The sequence below is a fragment of the Plectropomus leopardus genome, chromosome 20 (genome assembly GCF_026936395.1).
Source record: "Plectropomus leopardus strain MGB_pleo_1.0 chromosome 20, ASM2693639v1, whole genome shotgun sequence".
NCBI lineage: Eukaryota > Metazoa > Chordata > Actinopteri > Perciformes > Serranidae > Plectropomus > Plectropomus leopardus.
In genome coordinates this window covers 19250023-19270333 of record NC_142195.1, presented here as the reverse complement: position 1 = coordinate 19270333, position 20311 = coordinate 19250023, and the positions used below count along the sequence as shown (strand labels likewise).

The window sequence follows — 20311 nt, the reverse complement described above, 5'->3', positions numbered from 1 at the left end:
GAAGTTCATTTGCTACTATTTTAAATTACTGAATGTGTTTTCCATCACTTTAATCATATTGAAATATTTGCCTCGGTTGCATTATTATGTGAAAACTGACAAGCACACTTGCATATTGTTCACATACTCGAAGATAAAGACATAACCATGGGTAAATTTGATTTTTTTCGCTCCGCTGTTATTCATGGATTACCTACACACAGGCCAAAAACACACACATGCACAAACAGGACCTCTACACATGCATTAAATGGAGTGATGGTGAAACAAGGGGGCACATACAAGTGTCCTGAGCAGTTGAGGGTTCAGTGCCTTGTTCAAGGGCACCTCAGCAGTACTCAGGAGGAAAACTGACACCTCTCCAGCTACCAGTCCACACCCCTTACTGGGTCTGTTTTTGGACTTGAACCGGTGAGCTAATAGACAGAGCTACTGCCTCCCCCTCATGTAAAGGCCAATTAATAATTCAGATCTCTATTATTTTGCTTTTTTAAAAAAACTTTTCTTTCACATCTGCTTATTAAAAGTTAGTGATAACAGCAAATTCTACATTACATAATGGATGATTAATGATTTATGGTGACTTAATTAATTTGGTCTTCGGTCTGTGAGGTTTCAATACCGGCTCATCCCTGAGTGACAGTGTAGGTAACTATGTGTGAAGCAGCTCATATTGCAAAAACATGCATTGCCGTGGTGTGTTTACCTGAAAAGGAGCCTTCCCAGTCAGACACTGAAACACGATGGTTCCTATACTCCACAAGTCAGCCTTTGCATCATAGTTCTGGGACATAATAACCTCAGGAGCCTGAAGACAAAAACAAGAGTGAGATTGCAACACATTTGGTGGAACTTTTTGTTTAAAAAAAATGATTGAGACAATTTAGTTAGTATTACTCATCCTGCATTGTTTTAGACAATGTGCTCAGACATCACTGTAAAATTAAAGGAACTTGATCTGAGCTCTGCTGTTTCACATGATCAATGATCACAGAAGCAACTGAACCATGATCAAGTTTCACAGACACATTAAAAGCACCCTTTTTCATTTAATTCAAAAGTAAGAAACTTTCTCTGCTCACAACGGACTGTTAACCTCTGATCTCAGTGAAAGCAACAGAGTCATCACATTTGAATTTGCACATGCAAAACATTTGAGAATGCTGACAAATATTTTCCATCTTATCTCTAAAAACCCACAAAGAGTGCTTACCATGTACATAGGGGACCCACAGAGTGTTGCCGCCATCATGTTGTTCTGAAGGTACCTGGCAAAGCCAAAGTCCGCTGTGGAGAGAAAATTTGCAGATGGTGAGACTCACAAAGTGATGAAATAAGGGAAAAAATAGGAAAGCAATTCCCAAAGGAAAACTGCAGATGGTTGCAGAAGAAATCCATAGCACTCTCTAAAATTCATTTTGTCTGCTGCAGGTTCCCAACTGAATGGTCAACACCTATAAAAACTATAAATTATAACACTAACTAAAAAGTGCTTGGAGAGCACAGACCTCCGCCAAAGCCAACTGCCTACACTCGCAATGTTACGAAAAGTGAAAAATGATAAGTGTAGCCATCCCGTGATACAGATCCACACCAATATTTAATGATTCCTGCTTGCTCCCCACGGATGCTGAATAAAACATATGCCAATCAAGAAGTACGGTTGAGTTTCCTCTAATGTAGGGCACACAGATAATTACACTAGTCCAAACAATCTGTGTACTCATTAAATAACTCATGTTATTAAATTTTAAAATATCAGCTTAACAAATTATGCCTAATATCCTTGAGCTCAGTCAACAAAACCATTTTTCAGTAATCCCTTTTGTCACTGCGGACGTGCTTGTGTGTCAGTACCTGCACCTATGAAGATACAGTGATTGTATGTGTGTGCGAAGAATCTGTTTGTTAGTGTGACTGTGCAAGTTTTCCCAGAACAGTGAGGATAATAACGTTCTGCAGTGACTGAGAGCCTCAGACTTCACTCCCACAGGGCAATCAATTCTCCTCAGAGGAACAAGAATTAATAGGCTTAAGGATTAGCAGCATTTCCAAACAGCTAAACAACACACACTCACTCTGTGTACTTGGTCATGACACTTTTCATTAGATAACTTGTTGTTAAATAAGCCAAACTCAAAACTAATGAGACACATACGTGCATCATGTATCTGTGAATAGCTTTTCTCTTTCTTGGTATTTTTAAGTGTTTTATCGGAGGAAGAGTAACAAAACTGCAGAGGGAAAATGTAAAATTCTAAATAAAACCTCATCAATTTCCTCTATCCCGTTTAGTCTACAATCAATTACCTTGGGGAAATCATTATTAGGTCCTGTTGCAATAAAACTGTCTGTAAAGAGCTTGATTACAGGGTAGGGATTTCCATGCATTGCCTCATGAGATTCAATTAGTTTTTTTTGCTCCTGTAGAGGGTTCTAGTGCCTTCCTATTAAATCCCAAAGTACAACTACAAGCAGTTTTGTTCTTTTTATTTCTAACTATCTTTGCATATTTGTGGGCCCTTTATTTATTAACAGATACTAGTGAGTTAAAACAAGCACTCCTGAATTAAAAAAAATATTCTACCCTAAAATGAAGTGATTTTGAATAACTTCGGATTTTTGGATAGTTAATATAATAAAATAAATAATTTGAACCAGTTTGGACTCATTGATGTTTCCAGCACCTTACCAAGATAAGCTTGGTGGAGTGGTGCTTGTCCTTCATTATTGACAAAATGATTAATCAAGAAAATAATGGACTGATTAAGCAATTGAAGATAATGCTTAGTTGCAGCCTTACTGCTATCATGCCATGTGCACACCATCTAACCTACCAATCTTAATGCAGGTGTTGTTGGAGTGTGACTTGCGTCCTGGTGGGTAGGAGAGCAGGATGTTCTGGGGCTTGAGGTCCCTGTGGATTATGCCTTTGCCCTGTAGGACCCTCATGGCTCCTGCAATCTGCTGCAGGAAAACCCGGATAGTGTCCTCACTCAGCGTGCCTTTGGCTGCAGATAAACAAGGTTAATTGACTACAAGTTAACTTAAGTATACAAGGTGTACATAGTGATTTATTGATTAACTTCGGATGTAGGACACATTGTAGACAGATAAGGACTGAATGACCCTCTTCCCTTGTTTTTCTAATCTATGCAAATCATCGTTTTCCTAACAAATCTTGCAGTCACACCATGTTTCACAAAAAAGAACATCTCATTTCACCTCTAACAATATCTGTAACATGTATTCATCTTTGTCTCACATCACCCCACTGCCACCTCCTGTTTCCTGTCTCTTCCTTCCCTCCAATCACCTCCCTCATCTCACGGTGGTGCACTATGGTTCCATGTCAGAGTCCCTCCCTTGTCTTGAATTCCTTTTCTGGCTCCACCTCCCTTCCAACACATTTTTAAAGCCAGGCTCAGGCTTGACTTGGGCCAGGAAAAAAAAAGTCCATTGACCACAGTGGAAAGTGAATCCAAAAACACTTTTTTCAAAAAAAACAGGCAGGCAGAGACTTTTAATAGAACAGGTCCTCTACTTTGACTCTGGCTACTTGGCAGTCAAAGTTAGCAGCAAAAGCTATAAATAGTCTGCAAACGGCTGGAAACTGATGTCTTATTTCCCACCCTGCCCACTCTGACAGACAAAGGCCAATCTCAGATCAGTTGAGTGTACCGGTTATTGAAAGCCCTGCTGAATAGAATTGTAAACTTTACTTAAACAACATGATTGTTGCACAACACAGTGTTAATTTAGTCAACAAAAATTTTGACCATAGGTATTCGTTCTGTTTTATTTCATGACTAAAACAACATAAATCAAAAATATTGACAACAAGTGTAAAGTCAAGACAAATCAGCTGGCTCTGTTCGGGTGGACAGATCACAGCAAATCATTGCTTGTTTTCCTTTTAACCAATCCTATTAGTGATTGGCTTGTCGTGCTCCACTGAATTATTGTTAAATTTAATGGAGCCGAGCTAGCTTGCGGCAAACATCTACTCCTTGTAAGATGATTCATGATTTCTTACGACACATAAACAGACACTAACTAATGTGGCTTACATTTAACATAATTAAGTCTTAATTTTAGCTCCAAAGTCCATCTAAAGTGAATAAATGTGATGTTTCTAAGATAATGCTCATCCATCAAAGCAGCCGACACATTTTTATAACTGCTGATTTATTAAATGTGCATTCTTCTGTGTGAAACATGTCACCAAATTTAGCAAAAGACATCAGTTATATCAGGAATAAAAAGTAGAAATAATACAAAAACCTCTGAGCATTAGTTTTTATACGGTATGAAATAAATAAGGAAAGTCAGTGACAGACTCTCAGCCTGGACAACTAAACACAGTCCAAGGTATAATTACTTCTCATTGGAATTTTTACAGCCAGGAAAAATATACTTCACCAAATATACCGCAGAATCATGAAAATATCTGAGAAAACTAAAACACTGATTAAAATTTGAGTTCCACTGACTGACATCTTGAATAAAACAAAACAAAAATGTGACTTTATTTATAACACAATTTTCGATAAACCACGGAAAGGTACATTTAAAATCCATGTCAATTTTAAACAGACATAGTGTTGATTAAAAACTATATTTGTAAGAGGTGCTGCGCTGTATGTATTTCTCACATACTATATATGTGAAGACAGAAGAATACAGCAAGGAAGTTTCTGTGTGGTTTTTTTACGCTACGTGTCAATGTCTGTTTTTAGCCTCAGGTCCTCTAAAGTTCCTGAAGGTTTTACTGAAGCACAGAATCTGTCTCTGTCTTCAGAGCCCCAGATAAAAGGCAGCTTCCTGCGGTCAGACAGGAAGCCTATATAAACACCGTTATGACCTGAATGGCCACCTTAGGGCGTATATTTTTACTACAAAGTTCCCCTCTATTTGCACACTTTCAGTCTTCTTGGCAGATCTAACAGAGCTGGAATATATTTTTCGTCTTCTTCTACTCGATGTCTTAACCTGTTCAAAGATCATTACAACGGGACTCCATCATCAAAATGCCTTTATTGGTTTCTTGAAGCATTTTCAATCTAGAAATTAAAGATGATCTTCTGTTGGACATTGTGAGTGTTACGATAAATGATCTCAGCTTTTAGCTAATAGAGAGACGCATCAACAGATTGTTTTTCATAGACGAAGGACTCACTTTCTTGTCATCAGGCAACAAAGATGACATTTCACCATCAGTTCAATTGATTTCTTTCTACTGAGAAGCACCTGGAGCTTTTAGTAGATGAATTGTTGCACTTACAGTGTAAGTAGTCAGCAAGGTCGCCTCCATTGCAGTACTGGGATGAGAAAAAGAGTCAGGAAGAGAGAGGGGGGAAATGAAAGAGAGGAAAATGAAAAGGAATATTATTAGAGACACAGGTAACATAGAGGGCTGATGTGTAACTATAGTGAATGGCATCAGCTGGTCTCTGAGAGGACTGTAAAGCAAAGGAGATCAGAGGGGTGATTTTCTGAAGAGTGACATGTTTACAGATTGATCTCATTCCCAGCATTTACATGAATAAACCCAGGAAAGGGCGAAGTGTGCAATGAAAGGTGAGGCTCTGAAAGACTGCCTCATTTCCAAGTAATTTCCTTTGCTAAGACCGAGAGATAAGCATGAAACAATGGCAACTATAATGAATAGAACGAGTCGGAGAAATGTATCCGGCGTCCCTTTCAAGCTACTTTACACCTGTGCTCTGCTTCTGTAACAGTTTAACCAGCAAGTATAATTTTCATTTTTTATTGGATTGCTCATATCATACAGCCTTTAGAGTAGGGATGCATGATATTGGATTTTTTTCCAATATCTGATATGCGAAACAACTCATAAACCAATAATGATATATATCCATTTTTTTTTTATCTCCACCTAATTTTAGTGGTCATCATGTCTCCTCTGTAGTGGAATTAACATCATATTATATACTCGTATTGTGATGGAGGCAAAAAAATACAATACAATACTTACTAGCATATTTAATATTCATTTACTGTGCAAAATAAGAAAAACACTTCAACTTAGGGTTAGGGTCCTTTTTTTTTACATGTTCACGTACAAACATACAAACAAACAAACAAATAACAACAACAACAACAAAGTCGTCAGAAATAAGCATGTTGGTCAATTCCAAAATCTCATTTTCAAGCAAATATCTGCCAATACATATGACATGCCAATACTATCATGCATAATAATGCAAATGAAATGCAAAATAAATAAACTGATAAATAAATGGAATATTAAATGGGAAATTAAATAAATATGGTCATTTTGCGCATTTTCATTTATTTATTGACACACTTATTTATTTTTGATTTTGTCAGTTTCAGTCCTCCATACTACACTGGGAAATTGTATCAAACCACAGCAAAGAAAAAAAGAACTAGCAGCATTTGGATTTTGACTGGCGGCCATTTACCCCCCCTTGAAGCCTGAGGACAGAGCTAATTATAGCCCAGGCCCTGTCAGAGCTGCCTGCAAAGACTGAGACAATACAGTGCTGAGCAAACAAAGCCAAACATCACAGAGAGCTTACCTCCATTACCAGGTACACTGAGCTGGCAGTTTCCTAAAGAGAGAAGAGATAAGAGTGTGGGTAAACAAACACATGTCAGTGACAGACAATGGAAGTAACAGGTGGCACAGCGCTCATTCATCATGTCCAGACAAACCAGGCTGGTGATCGGAGAAATGTGCAACCACCTTGAGGTTTGTAGGTAAAAAATAAATAAATGATAGTAAATAAATGATAGTTTGACTTTTGAGAAAGAAAGATGCAAGTTGTAGTTTAAGGGAGAAAAAGAAAAAAAGCATTACACACACTCTAAAATCTGACAAGTTGGTCTTACTTCAAATAATCCTAGAAACTGACAGCCTGAAAAAAGGAAAGTAAATACAACTATTCATTTTAAGTTATGTTTACTTTGTATCTAATTGTCGCATTTACTGAAAATGCAGCTGTATTTACTTAAACATAAAAATGACAAGTTAAACAACCTTGTTTTTTCCAAGTGTTAGCAATGTCAGTAAACCAAGTTAGTCTGACTTGATCATTACAACGAGGATTTTTCCCAAAATGAAGTTGGAGATTTGCAAGTTCTGTTTTGTTAACGTGTTTAAGGAAATACATGATTGACTAGTTTGCAACCAGCAGATTACAGACATAAATCACAGTAAACTTGGTTTACTGAAGTTGTAAATATATATACATATATCGCCTTAGATTCTAAAGTAAAATGAACTTTTCATATTTTACAGTGCAGAAGTCTACATAAATAATGTGGTAAAATGATCTATCCAACTATCGCGCTCTCTATCTAACAATCTACTCTGCTGTATTAACACTGAGCCAAAAACAATTAGTGAATCAGAGGGCTGGCTCTGCTGTCGGCAGCATTATGAAACAATAGCTAAATCACCAGCAAGTGAGAGACAGTGATAAGCAGCCAACTGTCCGAAACTTTTAACTCCTAACCTCCCACAGCAACACCAACAAACAAACAGCTATTAATTTACTACCAACTTGGATCATTTCAGATTTTGCACATTTGTGTGATTCAAAGCTCCTGTGACTCTTCCAACATCTGTTATCGCCTTCCTTCAACTATCCTCTGTCTGTCAGACAACCTGTCTGAGGCAGGTTGTGAAAAACAAAACACAGTGCTGCCCGCCTGGCTGCTTAAAAAACCCTCTTATCACATGGCAACAGATGACTGCGCTCTTTCCCTCTGACCTCATTTCAGTATCTTGTTGAATCCACCAGTCAGAGGCCAGACTGTTTTATGTAGTTCAGCTGAGTCAGGACTTTTGAAAATGGTTGTCTTTGGCTTTATTGAAGCTGGATGGCAACAAACCAGCCAGCCAGTCAGTTTCAGTATCTGAACAACAATCATGTTGTTTAAGTATCTGGTTTCCACCGGCTGTCTCTAGAACAGAAGTGTGGCACCAAACTTCTGTTAGATAAAAAGTTTGCCATTGCGTTAGTAATTTATCTTCATCTCATGCTATGACTTCCTATAAAAGACAGAGAAGACTAACTCACTTTTGTCATGGCAACTATTTCCTGTTTTGCAAGGTGGAGTGTCCTCAGTGAAGACAGCACAGGCACCCTCTGTTTCTAAATGAGTCAAAATGTGTATCTAAACAAAACCTAACATTTGGACGGCACAGGCACAATCATTTAATTTGCCATTTATTTTCTTAATTAATCATTTGGATCGTTCAATGTTAAATGTATCTAATAATTTACGATAATATGACAAAATCAACCAACCCTCACATTTGTAAAGCTAAAACATCAGAATGTTTGGTATTTTTGCTTGAAAAACACTTCAATCATTAATCGATTGCTCTCTCTGGTCAATCAGTTTGCTATTTGCTCTTGCTCAAAACATTTGAAGAAATAGGAACTAAAATATTTTGGCGTTGTGACTGTCACGCATGTGTAACTCTAGGATAATCTAGAAGAATATGATTATTCAACTCTCAAACAACTTTTTTAGTCTCTTTGAGAAACGCAGAGTAAATGCATTTCTCTGGTGTCCTGTGTTTGGTTTGGTTTCAGATTTCTTCTGACCTAATTTGCTAGCAGGATGGTAGGATCCCCTGCTCAAAACATCTACACTGTCTGCTGTGCAACAACAAACCTGTAATCTTAGAGCCCTGCTCAGACTATCCTCGATGCACAGAGAGAGGTGCAACTGTGAGTCAGTGTAAAGATAAGAGAAATGAATATTTTTGAGTTCTGCATGAGCAGAGGCATTATAGTCATCTGCAAGCACCTTTCTTAGAGCTACTGATGTTGACCTCTTGCACAAATCCCTATTTGCCATCAGTGTAACAAAGTCACTATGCTGGGGAGCACCTTGCACTGCTCAGTTCATGAATACTTGCATCATTTGTCAGGACTGTTTTGTAATATATTTTTGCATGATGACTAAGGCCTCTGACAAAATAAAGGTATGGGTAGAGGATGAAAGGTCAACTGAAATCAATAAAACAAATCTGGGATAAAAAAGGGTTAACTAGCTCAGCAATCTATCCAAACTAAGAGCACTGTGAGAGCAGAAAATGTCAGCAATGACAGTAATGCAACAGGATGTATGTCAGCATTCGTGCAACACACATTATTGTGCAATGGTGTAGTTTTGTCAGATGTAACAAAGAGAATCATCTGGGGCCAGATGTATGAACGATGCAAAACATGAAAAATGTATGGTGACAGCGTGTGCACTTCACGCAATCTTCAGACCAGGCGTATGCATGGTTACAGCTGAGACAGCTGCAGGTGGCATGATAAGGAAGGCACTGGATAGGAGTTTAGAGATTGGCAATGTTGTGTTTAGGTTGTTTGCCAATTTCACAAGTTGTGTTAATATTTTTGCAGTAAAATGTTAATCAAAAGGCACATTTAAAAGTCATTTTAAATAATTTATGAGGAAATAATTTTTAATCATTTTTTTATATACTTTGGAGACATCATCTCCCTGTTAATGATCACGTAATTTTGTTGTTGTGGAGCATTTTGTAAATTTGCTTCAACATAAACACAGATCATCCTGATGATATTTAATAGTTATGATGGTAGGGGAGACCTCTAGCTCACTTGGTAGGGTGTGCATGCCTGTGAGACCTCTGCAGCGGCTCGGGTTCAATCCCCACATTAGGCCCTTTGCTACATGCCCACCCCTTTCTTGCCTATCTAGCTCTCCTATCAATGAAATAAAAATGAAAAATAAAAAAAAAACTCATGATGAATATGTGGTTCGGATGCTATAATACCCATAGTCAAGCATAATGACAGCTGCTCTGTCACCATTGGAGAACCTGGCCGATTGATGCCGTCAGTGCAACTTCTCTTTCTTTATCATATTTCTCATTATCAAGTCAAATGAGTGGAGCAGCACAAGTATCAACAAACAGTGTTTAACCTTGTTTTTACATTAATTTATGGCTACCTGTGGGAGTGGCAATGAGGCTCCTGCGTGTTTGCCCAGCTCCAACATGATTGAGGTTCATAAAACACAATCAGGCATACGTGCATCTTTATAAATCTGACTGAAATAACGCATATTGCTGTCTTTGTGTGTGCTAGTGTGGTCAAAGTATTTGATTTATTGATACAGATTATTTGGAAGGCTTTTGATAGTATTTTATTGAAGTACAGATACACAGGTACCAGCTGCACGTTCTCTCTTGTTGTTAATGTTTTACTACAGTCAGTTTACTACATTCAGTTGGTTACTAACCAAGAAAAGAAAAGTCATTGTTGTATTGTTATAGCCTTGTTTTTTAATTTAAGCTTTAACTTCTGTAAATTTTGTGCCCTCAGTGTCAATTTCTTGCATGATATTGAAAATCATATTGAATAAGTATTGCATCAAAGTAAGAAATTGCACTATATTGACAACACTAGTGCGTACATGCATTTTTGGTCATGCATCTACAAATAGTTTTATGCATCTGGCCCGTGGTGAGGCAAGATGTGCATTTGTGTGGGGCACGGGGGCATGCTAACTTAATTATCTGACAGGTGTTGTCACAGTGAGCTTTAGACTGGTTACTAGGCTACAGGGAAGAACACCGCTGTGACTGTAGATTTTTATTCATCATCTTAAAATGAACAATTTAGTGTTGCAGAGATCTAAGAGGGTTAATACTGGTATTTATATCTGCATCTGTACACCTGCACAGGTTGCATGGGAGCATAACACCTAGTTTACACCTGCAGCACCAGGCTCGTGTCTGGAAAAGGTGTCAACATGCTCTGATGAGTAGAAATATTTGAGGCAAGTAAAATGTTAAGACATTACACTTCCCAGAAAGCAAAGAGACCAGAGGGAAAAGCCCATGTAACTGCAGACAGAATGTAAACACGAGAGATGACGGAGCACAAGAGAACACAAAAGCAGAAGTATTTACTGAAACTTTATGAGGATTTGCTGTACATGGAAGCTCAGAGGAAAACATGCCTGAACAAGATAAAACAAACCATTTCTTAGAACAAACACATGTTGCAAAGCATCAATTAACAAGAAGGGGAAACAAAAACTGTTCAAGCTGCACGAGACAGAAGTTGGTGATGTGAAAGAGACACATCCAACAACCCATCTTCTCCATTTCATGAGACTGAAGGAGAAACTGGGACAATAAATGGTGTGATAATGATGTATGTACACAGTGGCCTTGACACTGTGCAATCAGCCTGATCCTAACATGATCTACATGTCATGTGTGAGTGCTGAATTACATACCTGAAAGTCCAGTAATGCAACTATGTTCTCATGTTTCAGCTCCTGCAGAAATGATAGTGAAAAATCAATATTTGGATGGAGTATGCTTTTTTTTTTTACATATTGAATTTTCAAAAGATTTTCAACTTGACTTGTGCAGCCCACTTAGGGCTTTCTGTATTGTGCAGGAAAATTTAACAACATTCATTTTCACTATGACATCTCCATGTTCAACAAGATGATCATGTTGAGATAAGAAGATCATATTTCACTTTGCACCTTTCCCACTCTCGATACTAAAATATTCAATATTGCAAAATGTTGCATTAGCACACCACTAGCCATGTGATCTAATAAATACTTTATAAAATTGTACAATATATCAAGCTGACATGTTTGATAGGATAAACAAAGGTTCTGGTGAGGACAGAATGGGTAGTTTTTGCTCTGGTCATTTATGATCTCGAGCAAACAAATGTTTGTTTATACACTTAACTACCAGGGCTGTAAAATAACTTTTTTGGCCACTGTGGCAGTTGGATTCTGAAATCTATCAGCCACTCAAAAGATTACCGTTGTTTGTTTGGCTGGTGCAAATCTAGCTGCCACTTGCATCATTTTACCAGAAGTACTAATGTTTAATAATGTTTGAATACTACATGTTTGTTGCTTAAAATAAGTATATATAGTAATCTAATGACTGGACAACAATGAAAAGAATACTTTTAAGAGCTTCTGTCTTACCTTGAGTATTTTGATCTCTTTCCCCAGCAGTGTCTGGGATTTGGCAAGGTTCTTCTTGTTTATGCATTTTACTGCCACCTCCCAGTCATGTTTCTAGAAGGAAATAATAAATGCAAATCAATATGGGGTGGATAAAACAAATGTTATATGTTACACTGTGCCAACGAAAGGTATGTGTTGATTTATTGTCTGTACACTACATTACAGGTGTCAGTATGAATCAGTTCCTAGAGCAAATTAGTTTCATTTTTAACATGTCTCTGCACAGTTTATTTGTAAAAAAAAAAAATCGCAGATTCTAGCGTGTCACACTAACACTGGGTTATATGCTCCTCTTCTTCATGCTGTTAGTTAGACGGGTTTTCTAATTGAATTTGGTACTGATTACTTATCACCCGCTGAGACTGTAATCAGACAGCAGGTCTGGTTACTTTTGTAGAGCATTCAGTGGCTCCTAAAGTATTCCTGTCCCACAATGCAATGCAATTTCCTTGTTGGTGCATTATGTGCCCTTACAACGAATTTGAATGTATTGTATTATGTATGCATTGAAAAATATGTTATTAGATGCCATTATCTTCTGTTATCAAGCAACAAAGACGTTACAGGCCTACATTAGCTATATCATTTATCTCAGCAGCAGACTTGATACATTATACTACCAGTGTGTAATCAAATTACTAAAAAGCCATTATGCTTTATACTCTCATTCATGTTTTGACATGTTCATTAATGGTTAATGAAGAGTGGGTGGTGCAAACCGGGGGAGAAACTTCAAATATTTTTTAAGCACTGAGGGAGAATTATGTGTTTTTATTTGGCTAAGGGGAGGGACATTCAACTTAAATAGTTGTGCATGTATTTATTTTAAATATCTTCAAAACCCCAAAACCTGCAAGTAGATTTGAAAGGCATGTTTCATTTAGAATTTGCCAAAACCACACCATTTATCTTTGCCACAAACTGTAAAAACTGAAATTATTGTTGAATTTTCAAAAGATTTTAATTTACTAACTCACTAACAAATGTCTCAAACTCCTGTGTTATTTGCTTGTTGTATTGGCTCAAGAACTGACATTTGGTTTAAATATGAAAAATATGATTATTCATGGTGGATGGAGGATGATGCATTTCACCCGAGGCAGTCACTCAGGGAGGCTCAAGGAAAAATATTTATAACTTTGAGGATGGTCAGAATAAGCCACCCCCTGCCACTGATAAATAACACTCTCTCTCACTGATTTATTATTTGTCTCAGCAGCAGATGTGATACATTATACTACAAATGTGAAATCAAATTACTCCAAAGTCATTATGTTTTATTCTCTTTCATTCCAGATGCAGGACATGTTATAACATGTCTCAGCATGGAGCCTTGTTAGGGACTGTTCTTTAATTGTAAGAGGGCAGGGGGCGGTGCAAACCAGGGTATGCACTATTTCTTTTAGTACTGGGGAAGGAGTTTTTTTTTTTTTTTTCATTTGCCTACTATGTAATGTTTTGTGGTTATTTTAAATAATAAAAAAAGCCAAAAACCTGTGAGTTTGAAAGGCATATTTTCTTCAAAAATCACTAAAATCACAACATTTATGACAGCCAGACACTGGTTATGGTTATTTCTGAAGGGAGGAGACTCAAAAAAAATGTTTGGGGAAACAGGAAGGCATGATAATAAAAACAAAAACAGTCGCACCCCAGCTACCCCCCTACTTTGATATGTACAGTCCCTGACGGAAACAACACTGCTCTACATTTAAATACGCCAACATTATGGACGTCAGCACCAGCCGAAAAATAAAGATGCTCAAAAAATGACTTTCCTTTCATATGGAAGAGGTTTCGTGTGCATTTAAAACAAACATTACAGCATTTTTTCCGTTAACTGGTTCTTATTTTAAGGAACATCCTGTTCGTGCACCCAGGCCTCTTAAGGCCGTACAATGAAAACAAATACACCAGATGGCATATAAAATGCGATTCACGCCCAACAACAAAAGCATTTAACTCACCTTTCTATTCGCCTTTTTTGCAATAATTATATTTTTTAAGTAACTAAATAGTAGACAAGGAAAATACTTACCTCTCGGTGTCTGCCTTTGAAGACGACAGCAAATGCGCCATGTCCTATCAGGTCCTTCCGACTGAACTCAAATTTCCCCACCGTCTCCATATCGTGCCAAAGTCTGCTGTTCTACTACAAATGACCAGGAGGCCTCAGGTCACTCTTCTTGGTAGCTCCTTTCTCCTCTGTCAAACAGGGGCAGCAGCAGCAGGGATGTTCACCCCCTCTTTCACTTGCCATGAGCTGCCTTCCTGACAACAAACTGTCCTCTCCTCTCATGTTCGCACGCACACGTCCTGGAGTTTAACTCCTAACAAAGCTGTATGGTGATTTCCATCGCTGACAGCGCGGCCAACACGAAGTTAGCTAACTTAACAAACGAGGTATCGAGGACGAGTCTTGTTGTGTTGTTGCAGCTGTCTCTGACGTGCCACCTTAAAAAGAAGGGACTCGCTGCGTTTTGTTTATATACAGGAGATCCTCACTTCTGTCGTCTGAAGCGCACACACGGCTAAGCGAGCGCTGGTTATCAAGTTAAAACGAGCTAATAATGTCTAATAACCAGAAAAGACTGTGAATATTATTCCTAATCTCTTGCAATTCGCAGTTGACTCGCTGAAAGTCGTAGCATCGATGGTCCCGTGCAGTCTATGGTCCCAACAAAGCAGACGGCGTCAAGCTGCTGCATCAGTGCGCATGCGCAGAGAAACTACAGCTTGACGTTTGACGTCACTCACCAGGGTCCTCTGTCACAGTGCTTAAAAAATATATATATTTATATATATATATATATATATATATAAATTCACATACTAAGCATTTTTTTATCTTTTAATGTCCATCTTAAATACTACCTAGCTATGATATTACCATTTCCCACAAAGCACTCACTAAGTACACATTTTAATTCCCACCTTGCGGTTAACAGTCTAAGGAAAAGAGTACAAAAAATGTACATGTACAACAAAACAGTAGTAATAATAAATAAACATGAACCAAATTTAACAAACAAAATCAAAACAGAAAGAGAAACAAAAAAATAATAATTGGGGATTTTTATGGCATTGGTTTAAGTGTAGCAGATTTGTCAGCGAATCGTCATGCTGCAAACTCTACTCCAGCTCCTGAATTGTTTACAAAGTCTGGCTCCACTGCAGCAGAAAATAAAGTGTTTTGACATCTGTTTTGACTTGGTCAAACTAGTTTAGTTTAGACTTTAAAATGAAAAAAACACTGTCTCTTAATATTAAACGTGGGATAATACATCATGAGACAATATAAATGCATGTGTGCCTGTATGTGTGTAATTTAACGTAGGCCAAAGAGGGGGAAAAATGAAGAAAAATGTCAAGATGAAAAATCCATAACAGTGCAGTAGCCTTATCGATAATATTAAGTGAGACAACAAAACGGTGTCCTCAGAATTGGATGACAATTTTATAATATATTTGTGATTATATGAAAAAATGGGAATTTTTGTGCCTCTCAGACAGTGTTGACATTTTGCTTTGTAGGATTAAGAAAAAAAAAACAATGACTGTCCAGCTTACTTATAATGCAAGTCCATGGAGTTGGTTGGCAGTCTGAAAAGCATTTAATGCACTCTGATTTAAGTTAAAAAAAAATCCTTTAGTAACTCATATTTAACTGACTTAAAAATATAAAGTTTTCATCAGGGTAGTCTTTATACCTCATGGAGCCTTTTTAATCAATGCATTTTGACTTATCTTTTAGCACCTTCCTTTTTAGTCCAACACCACCAACACTAAGTGTCTTGACCTAGTGCAGCACTCCCTCTTGTCTCTGCTTTCTAGGAATACTTGAAACGAGGCAATTGAAAGAAAAAGTTTTAAGAAATGGTGTGAGGTATGTAGAATTTGTCCCTTAATTTTAATAAAATCAACCACTTCTTTTATTATAGGAGGGCATAACAGCATATTCCCTTGATTCAAGTTTTAACTGGTGATCCCACAATTTATTTTTTATTGAACTCACCACTAGGTGGCGAGATGAACTATAATCATCATCATCATAATCACCATCATAATCATCATGATTATCATCATTGTCATCACTGCGAGCTGTGGAAAAGTAGTTTCCAACATCAAGTGGAAATCAGCTTGACTTGGTCCGTATGGAAGAGTGTCAGAATACAAAAGAGGAGAGGGGAAAAGAGAGACAACAGTGATACCTAAAGAAGCTTTCATGAGAGGACAGTAACGCAACATTTAGATTATGTGTGAAATATATCCAGTTTGTGTCCAGCATTATGTAAGCTCCATAATGACCATTTAATCAACGTTTAATTCCTCTAAGTAGGCAACTTTCCAAGGACTCTTTTTAAGGCTGGATGACACTCTGGGTGAACACTGAATGATGACAGTGAAATAGGGGTCCTTAAAAGCGAGGCAGGGGAGAAGAAGACAGCTCATGTGGGAGAGACCTCCAGGCGCATATGGAGAATGGGGACTGTCAAAATAGCCAGAATAATGGAAGCACTGTAATCAGTTAAAAACAATTCAACTGCAATCATGGAAAAACTCACAAAAGAGAGACTTAATCATAAACCAGCAAAAAAAAAAAAGGAAAAAGTGCCATTTCTGGCCTGTTTGGCACTAAATTATGTTCCAAGAACACACACACAGAAAATTGAAACAGTTGATCGCTACTCTAAATGCCCTTTTTGATTGGGATACTATTGTTTGTAATTTTTTCTGTCCATTCCAATGGAAGGAAAAAAATTATGAAAAAACACCTAATTGTAAAAATGACAATAAAAGGTCTTATTAGACTTTTTAAACAAAACAAGTTAATGTTTGTCATTAATAGTTAAGTCATATAAAGGAATAAAGTGATGTTTTAAAAAACATTGCATGTTTATTTTGTATTGTATTTGTCATCAAGACTTAAAATGTATTCAGTTTCTTGAGTATGTCCTGAAAACAGTATGTTGAAAACCTCCTAAGATGAATATTCTGTGAACATATTCAACAGAATGCATTAAGTTGGTTGTATCATTAGAAAACTAAATCACAACAGCATCCCTATTTAAACAGGATTTCCCCTATTCAGTTTCTGGTATCACTCAGATCCACTGTCCATTCACTGGGTGTTTTTTTTTTGTTTGTTTGTTTGTTTGTTTGTTTTTTAAAGATCCCGAGTGAAAGTTATACATATTTTATATGATATTTTGGAATGTATCAGTAACATAGCATCTCATGTTTACTTCAAACAGTGTTTAAACACAAATTATGCACTTCAACAATATGATTTATAGATTGAAATGTACCTTAAGCTCGCTCGTTGCCTCATGGTTGGCTATGCTTGTTTATATAGGGGGGACGTGACTCTGCTGCAGTCCACTTTAGATGATGTGGAACACTATGATTTAATTAAAGACATCACATCAAGCCTGTGCATATGGGTGGAGTCAGATGACGATAATCATATAATATATATAATATCTAATAATAATCTAGACATCCTAGAAAGATAATGCCCATTGACTGATATAGAATCTGTACAGGTCAAGACATCTGCCTGTACTTTATTTACTTTATTCCTATCTCTTACTTTCCCTTTGTATTCTTCATAGACAAAATAACCTACTTTACATTTATTTCCCTATTTGGCCCAGTAGCATTAGCATTTCCTCATTCAGGATGTCAGCCATATGTTGGTTTTGAAAAATTATATCAGTATTGCAGAGACTGGATAATAATTCATAATAACCATAAATTCCATGCCTACAACATCATTGTATGTAACAGCACAAAAAAAAAAAAAAAAAAAAAAAATGCGTCCTCCAATTCTTCTACAAAGTCAGAACACTCCATCACTTTAAGTTTTTCTCAAAGAGGCTGAATCTATAGTATTTTTGCTTACATTTGGTTGAATAAGTTGATACATTTCTGACAAAAACAACTGATTTAATTATCATATCTTGTCCTTCAGAGGAAAGCTTTTCCATTGTTAGGTGAACATGATAAATGTGCTCATAATTTACGTTACAACCACAGCATAAAGACTGAACTCCAGCATGAGTTTCATAGTCAACTGAAGAATGTATGGCAGTGACTATGAAGGTTTTGCTGTGCATAACATGTTCTTGTATCAAAACAGACATTTTATACATTTCGGTCTTGATGGCCTTTAAAAATTACAATTAAACATACTCATCCAAGACAGCTCATCTGTGAAGGAGGTAATAGATAAGCATTTGAAAGTATTTCTGTATTAAGCACCAGAGGAGGGCAGTAGAGAACTGTAAAACAGTGCATTTCTATTGCATAGTACTCACCATTTTTAAACACTCATGGGAGAATACCAAGGAAACTAGCAATTAAGTAATTATGTCCTTTTACTATTTATTTCATTTCAGTCTTTGGATATAGATTTTTCTCAAGCACTGAATAATCTATGACATTATTCACTCTCAAGAAATGTCATGTAACCAGTGACAATATCATAAAATCTAGTGTAGCTGAATATATTGTCTTGAGTTTTTTTTGTTTTGTTTTTTAAACAAAACATGTATTTCGAGAGCTTGAATCGTAGTGGAAACGCTCTCACCACATTGTCAGATATCTATTATTTGAAAGAAAATGGCCTTTTGAAATGGGATATTTTGACACACCGTGGGAGGACCAGTAAGATCACCTTGACACATCCCACTCAGCCCACTCTCACTTGAGATCTGATATCAAAATGTATCGTGGCTTAGCTGATATCAAGCGAGATGACAGCCAGTTATTGTATAATTCTAGTGCAGTATTGTCCAGCAATACTGGTGCATGCTATCATGAATTAGTCATAGTGGTTTTCCAGTGCCAAGAATTCAACTGCATTCACAGAACTGTGCAGGTCTGCATAATGATGCACTGCTGACACCAGACAGCGAGGGTGATGCTGTGATGTATTCATGTAGCTATATAAAAAAATGTTAACTGCATTTTTACTCAACAGTACTCTTCAGTGTGCTACACTGTGTCAGGAAGTTTGACTAAACAGGACAGTTGGTGTATTGTGCTGTAAGCAGCCCACTAGCCACCATCACAGGTGTCCACTCTACAGGGGTTTGCTCTGGTTTTTAAATTTTTGCTTCACTCTGTGGTTCACTCAGAATGATTGATTGGTTCTTCTTGCCCCGCATTAGGTGTCTGCTGGCGACAGTTGGTGGAGAGGCCTTCAGGTAGTCACTCTTGTTAAAAAAAGAGACTCCATAGCCTGCAGTGTCCCAAAATACTTGCACACTGCATACATTTGCAATTAAAGTTGTTTGTTAACTTGAATATCACAATACACACTATATAACATAAACCACCATTTCTGTGTCCAACATGAGACATTCACACACACACACACACACACACACACACACACACACACACACACATCTGCATGTAATATTCACACACAAACACAAAGGTATCACAACTCATCACGTCCACTGAAGGGCATAATGACCTGTTTTATCAGGACACACTGTGTAATGCATTTCAGCCATGTTTAACCATACTAATGATCACTCAAGGACAGCTACACATATAAGCTTGCTCATGCATACAAAGCAATTTTATAATGTTTATTAGACTTTTTAGTTATATTTTTTATATTATATTTTTCCCATACAAAAGCCTAACCAGAATTCTTTTACTCGTTATTCTACCTACAATTATTCATCTCAAATGCATCATATTTTGCTGTTTATCAATACGTTTCACATCTGAAATAAAATGAATACAGGGTCCACTGTTTGTGTGTGTTTGTTTGTTTGTTTTCTTGCTTTGTGGGGACATTATCACAATGAGAAATTATGGGTACTTATCTCCCTTCTGGAGAAAAATTATGGTCTCTACAAGCTGAGGTCAACACTTAAAGCTAAATTTGTTTTCTAGTTTAGAACGGGATATGGTCAGTGTTTCAGTGAGGCAAGGGGTATGGTACAGTAGGGATAAGCCTTTAACATAAAGAGCAACAGTAAGCAGAGTTCCTCACATTTTAGAAAAACAGTGAATGAATGTTAATTTTGGTAGTTTTGTGAAGATTACTTTTTCCAGCTCATCTTTTCATGCAGCTTAATTTCAGTCCGTCGGCTCAAGTTATGGGGACAAGTTATGGTATCCACAAGCTGAGGTCTGCAGTTGTTACAATTTCTTTTCTGGTTTAGAATAGGATATAGTGAGTGTTTCAGTGAGGCAAGAGTACGGTACAGTACGGATAAGCCTTTCACAAAAAGAGTGA

General features: G+C 37.2%; 1 protein-coding gene across 2 annotated transcripts in view; it reads right to left on the bottom strand.

The window, feature by feature from the left end:
• ulk1b (unc-51 like autophagy activating kinase 1) overlaps positions 1–14755 on the bottom strand; it is a 29285-nt gene extending 14530 nt beyond the window's left edge. For both annotated transcript variants that reach the window (XM_042508863.2, XM_042508864.2), the window contains exons 1-8: positions 14087–14755; positions 12007–12099; positions 11284–11325; positions 6567–6599; positions 5285–5321; positions 2838–3011; positions 1214–1287; positions 707–808 (exon numbers count right to left, since the gene is read on the bottom strand). In XM_042508863.2, coding sequence (XP_042364797.2) covers positions 707–808; positions 1214–1287; positions 2838–3011; positions 5285–5321; positions 6567–6599; positions 11284–11325; positions 12007–12099; positions 14087–14176 — 645 coding nt within the window. In that variant the 5' untranslated portion in view covers positions 14177–14755. The remainder of the gene's footprint in view (positions 1–706; positions 809–1213; positions 1288–2837; positions 3012–5284; positions 5322–6566; positions 6600–11283; positions 11326–12006; positions 12100–14086) is intronic.
• Between the last annotated feature and the right edge of the window lie 5556 nt (positions 14756–20311).